Source organism: Sceloporus undulatus, chromosome 1 (assembly GCF_019175285.1).
Source record: "Sceloporus undulatus isolate JIND9_A2432 ecotype Alabama chromosome 1, SceUnd_v1.1, whole genome shotgun sequence".
Taxonomy (NCBI): domain Eukaryota; kingdom Metazoa; phylum Chordata; class Lepidosauria; order Squamata; family Phrynosomatidae; genus Sceloporus; species Sceloporus undulatus.
In genome coordinates, this window is record NC_056522.1 from 55,195,672 (window position 1) to 55,201,036 (window position 5,365).

General features: G+C 44.0%; 1 protein-coding gene across 3 annotated transcripts in view; it reads left to right on the forward strand.

Moving 5' to 3' along the window:
* The first annotated feature begins 313 nt into the window (after positions 1 to 313).
* The window catches only part of AARS2 (alanyl-tRNA synthetase 2, mitochondrial), a 44,091-nt gene continuing 39,039 nt past the window's right edge, over positions 314 to 5,365 (forward strand). Inside the window, exons 1-3 of one of the 3 annotated variants that reach the window (XM_042467926.1) lie at positions 314 to 602; positions 2,240 to 2,428; positions 2,802 to 2,947. In XM_042467926.1, the coding sequence (XP_042323860.1) occupies positions 354 to 602; positions 2,240 to 2,428; positions 2,802 to 2,947 (584 nt within the window). In that variant the 5' untranslated portion in view covers positions 314 to 353. The remainder of the gene's footprint in view (positions 603 to 2,239; positions 2,429 to 2,801; positions 2,948 to 5,365) is intronic. The other 2 variants (XM_042467917.1, XM_042467934.1) reach the window with 2 other exon arrangements.

Here is a 5,365-nt window from a genome sequence, read left to right on the forward strand (position 1 = left end):
GCCTTGGCTCAATGCTATGGAACTGTTTTGTGAGACATTCTCTGTCAGAGAGCTCTTCTGGTGCCACAACAAACTACAATCCCCAGGATTCCCTAGTACTGAGCCAGGGCTGTTAAAGCAGTCTCAAACTGGGATTATTTCTGCAGTGCGGATGCACCCCTAGCGGTGTCATTTATTATTATTATTATTATTATTATTATTATTATTATTATTATTATTTCCACAGTGCAAGTGTACTCATAACCGCGCTGTCCTCTCCAGCAACGAGGACTCTATTCTTTCTAGCTCTACAGCTTTTTTCTCAATTCCAGCGCCGAGAAGCAAAGGTTCCCATAATTCCGCCCACAGTTAAGATGGCGGCGGTGGCGACAGGAGCTAAGGGTGCCGTGGTGGCGGGGCGCTTTCTCCGGGCCTCCCCCGCTTGGTACTGCAGCTCTTGCCAGAACTGCCGGGCTCCTGCTTCCTCCCGGCCATCCGCGCGGGTGCGTCAGACTTTCGTCCAGTTCTTCCAGGAGAAGTACGGGCACCAGGTCGTGGCGTCGTCCCTCGTGCGCCCGCGAAATGATCCCGGGCTGCTCTTCGTCAATGCAGGCATGAACCAGGTGCGACCCTGAAAGCGTTGAGGCGGAAACAAAGGCCCCGCAGTAAGGGTTCCTACCCATAGCTTAATGGGGAGGTCTCTTCTTCACTTTAAAGGGGGGAAGGGGGCAGAGTGGCCAGACTTGGGCCTCGTTTTCCAGGACCTGCCCTACATTTCAACCTTCTGTCCAGGAGGGATTCCAAAATATCTTCCCATTTGAGCATGATGAAGAAGCATGGATTTATATTTATAGGCAGGGTGACCAGACTTGGTCCTCCTTGACATGTTTCCAGGAGGGATTCCAAAATGTCCTCCATTTTGAGCAGGACTATGAAGCATGAGTTTATGTTTGTACTAGTGTTTTAGCTTTTTAGTGGGCCTAGAACTCTTTTGTCTCACAAAACTAAAAAGTGGGTTTCCGTGACCAAGAAGGGATTCACACCCTGGTCTCCCAGTGCCCTATTCCAGTGCCCAAACCATTGCACCATGCTGGCCCAAATATTTATGATGAGATGAGGATGAACACTTTGACTGTTACGACTCTGTCCTGTGAAATCCTGGGATCTGTAGTTTGGTGAGGTACCAGAGCGCTCTGGCAGACTGAACACTTCACCAAACTACAAATTCCAGAAGTCCACAGGATACGATTATAGCAGTTAAAGTGGTGTCAAACTGCTTTATTTCTGCAGCATGGAAACGAGGTAAGATTTTGTACACATTTCCTGCTTTGTTGGATGCAGAGAATATCTATGAAAGCTGATGTTGTAATAAATGTGTTTTTTCTTATTTAGGGGCCCCAAGACTTTTCGTGTTCTTTCGCTGCAGCGGACGACTCCCTCCCTGCTGCTGCCACTCATTCCATATAAGATCGGCCAATGTGAAGCATGTAGGATCACATGATTTAGATGTGGATAGCAACTTGAGCAGTGGTGCTTACTGAAAACAGGCCGTTTAATTTGAGGAGATCCAGAAAAACTCCTAACTGAGAGCAAAATAACCAGAAATTCTGTTGTAAGATTATAACTGTTTCCTGGTCCAAAACACACTGCAGAAATAATCCAGTTTGAGACTGCTTTAACTGTCCTGGCTCAATGCTAGGGAATCCTGAGAATTGCTGTTCATGTTGAGTTGGCATTGCGTGAAACTAAATGTCTCACAAAACTACAGTTCGCAGAATTCCCTAGCATTGAGCCAGGACAGTTAAAGCAGTCTCAAACTGGATTATTTCTGCAGTGTGTTTTGGACCTTGCTGTTTATAGCTTATTACTTCCCAAAAAAGCCCCATGCTTTGAGAAAGGAGTTTCTTTTGGTTGTAAAATGTCAAAATGCTACCATGCGTGAATAAAATTTGGTATCTAAGTGGAAAACTAAAAGGTTGGTGGATAGCAAGATTTGTTTTGAGCTTGTTTAGATACTAATGCTGAAGTGATAAAAACAATAGTTAGATTGGAATGGAGATTTGTATAGAGAGCCACTGGGTCAAACCAATCTGTGTTATATAGCTCACTTTTTCTCATTTCCAATCCAGATCAGGGGGGAAAACTTAATTTTTCACTAGCATCAGTTTAGATTTATATAATAGGTTTCTAGCCTTACCATCCCTCATCCACAGCTCTGATGTTGGTGGAATTTATTTTGTGTTCCATCTTATATTTCCAGTTCAAACCCATTTTTCTGGGCACAGCAGATCCCCGGAGTGAGCTGACACGTTACCGGCGAGTGGTGAACAGCCAGAAATGTGTGCGGGCAGGTGGGAAGCACAATGATTTGGAGGATGTGGGCCGAGACGTTTATCATCATACATTCTTTGAAATGCTGGGCAATTGGTCTTTCGGAGATTACTTCAAAGTAAGAGATTGATCCATATTCTCTTTAAAAACATATTCTATCTTCTTGATGGTATTTTGGTTGTGTTTGATACTGTGAACAAAGTTCTTTAGGTAATGTTTTATAGCCAAACCACCTGTTTTTAGAGCTGATTGAAAGATCCACAAGTAGAATCAGGAATAGTTGTTTGTGGGTTTTTCGGGCCTTGTGGCCATGTTCTGGAAGAGTTTATTCTTGACATTTCGCCAGCATCTGTGACTGGCACCTTCAGAGAACACAGCCATATAGCCGGAAAAACCCACAAAAAACTATGGATGCCAGCTGTGAAAGCCTTCGACTACACATTGGAGAATCAGGAATGTTACCATCATTTAATTACTGTCTTCATTTCCAGGAGGAAGCCTGTAGAATGGCATGGGAGTTGCTAACAGAGATCTATGAAATCCCAAAGGATCGCCTTTATGTAACCTATTTTGGGGGAGATGCCACACTTGGTCTATGTGCAGATGAAGAGACAAGGGAAATCTGGCTTAGCTTGGGGTATGTATATGACCAGAGAAGATGAGAAAGCACTTTACAAAAGTCTAATTCAGTTTTTAACCAGAGCTCATAGAATCATAGAGTTGAAAGAGACCAAAGGGCCATCGAGTCCAACCCCCTGCCATGCAGGAAATCTAAATCAAAGCATCCCGACGGATGGCCATCCAGCCTCTGTTTGAAGACCTGTAAGGAAAGAGACTCCACTACACTTCAAGGGAGTGTGTTTCCTGACCTTATGGTCAGGAAATTCCTCTTAATATTGAGGTGGAATCTCTTTTCCTGCAGTTTGCATCCATTGTTCTAGTCTCTGGAGCAGCAGAAAACAAGCTCGCTCCCTCTTCAATATGACATCCCTTCAAATATTTAAACAGGGCTATCATATCACCTCTTAACCTTCTCTTCTCCAGGCTAAACATACCCAGCTCCCTAAGTTGTTCCTCATAGGGAATGGTTTCCAGACCCTTCACCATTTTAGTGGCCCTCGTTTGGACACGTTCCAGTTTCTCAACATCCTTTTTTAATTGTGCCCAGAACTGGACACAATATTCCAGGTGAGGCCTGACCAAAGCAGAATAGAGTGGCACTATTACTTCCCTTGATCTAAACAATATATTTTTATTGATGCAGCCTAAAATCGCATTGGTCTTGTTAGCTGCTGCATCGCACTGTTGACTCATGTTCAACCTGTGGTCTACTTGGACTCCTAGATCCCATTCATACGTAGTTTCATTCAGCCAGGTGTCCTCCATCCTATATCTGTGCCTTTCATTTTTCTGCCCTATTTCTCTGTGTTGAATTTCATTTTGTTAGCTTTGGCCCAGCTTTCTAGTCTATTCAGGTCATTTTGAATTTTGATCCTGTCCTCTGGGGTATTAGGTACTCCCCCTAATTTGGTGTCATCTGCAAATTTGATAAGTATGCCCCCAATTTTGTCCTCCAAGTCATTGATAAAGATTGAATAGCACTGGGCCCAAGACAGAGCCCTGTGGGACCCCACTGGTCACTTCTCTCCAGGATGAAAAGGAGCCATTGTTGAGCACCCTTTGGGTTCGGCCAGTCAACCAATTACAAATCCATGTAACAGTTGCCTTGTGGTATTTTGGTTGTGTTTGTATACTGTGAACAAGTTCTTAGGTAATGTTTTATAGCCAAACCACCTGTTTTTAGAGCTGATTGAAAGATCCACAAGTAGAATCAGGAATAGTTTGTTTGTGGGTTTTTCGGGCCTTGTGGCCATGTTCTGAAGAGTTTATTCCTGACATTCGCCAGCATCTGTGACTGGCACCTTCAGAGAACACAGCCATATAGCCGGAAAAACCCACAAAAAACTATGGATGCCAGCTGTGAAAGCCTCGACACACATGAGAATCAGGAATGTTACCATCATTTAATTACTCTTCATTTCCAGGAGGAAGCCTGTAAAATGGCATGGGAGTTGCTAACAGAGATCTATGAAATCCCAAGGATCGCCTTTATGTAACCTATTTTGGGGGAGATGCCACACTTGGTCATGTGCAGATGAAGAGACAGGGAAATCTGGCTAGCTGGGGGTATGTATATGACCAGAGAAGATGAGAAAGCACTTTACAAAGTCATTCAGTTTTTAACCAGAGCTCATAGAATCATAGAGTTGAAAGAGACCAAAGGGCATCGAGTCCAACCCCTGCCATGCAGGAAATCAAATCAAAGCATCCCGACGGATGGCATCCAGCCTCTGTTTGAAGACCTGTAAGGAAAGAGACTCCACTACACTTCAAGGGAGTGTGTTTCCTGACCTTATGGTCAGGAAATTCCTCTTAATATTGAGGTGGAATCCTTTTCCTGCAGTTTGCATCCATTGTTCTAGTCTCTGGAGCAGCAGAAAACAAGCTCGCTCCCTCTTCATAGGACATCCCTTCAAATATTTAAACAGGGCTATCATATCACCTCTTAACCTTCTCTCTCCAGGCTAAACATACCCAGCTCCCAAGTGTTCCTCATAGGAATGGTTTCCAGACCCTTCACCATTTTAGTGGCCCTCGTTTGGACACGTTCCAGTTTCTCAACATCCTTTTTTAATGTGCCCAGAACTGGACACAATATTCCAGGTGAGGCCTGACCAAAGCAAATAGAGGGCACTATTACTTCCTGATCTAAACAATATATTTTTATTGATGCAGCCTAAAATCGCATTGGTCTTGTTAGCTGCTGCATCGCACTGTTGACTCATGTTCAACCTGTGGTCTACTTGGACTCTTAGATCCCATTCATACGTGTTTCATTCAGCCAGGTGTCCTCCATCCTATATCGTGCTTTCATTTTTTCTGCCCTATTTCTCCGTGTTGAATTTCATTTTGTTAGCTTGGCCCAGCTTCTAGCTCTCAGGTCATTTTGAATTTTGATCCTGTCCTCTGGGGTATTAGGTAACTCCCCCTAATG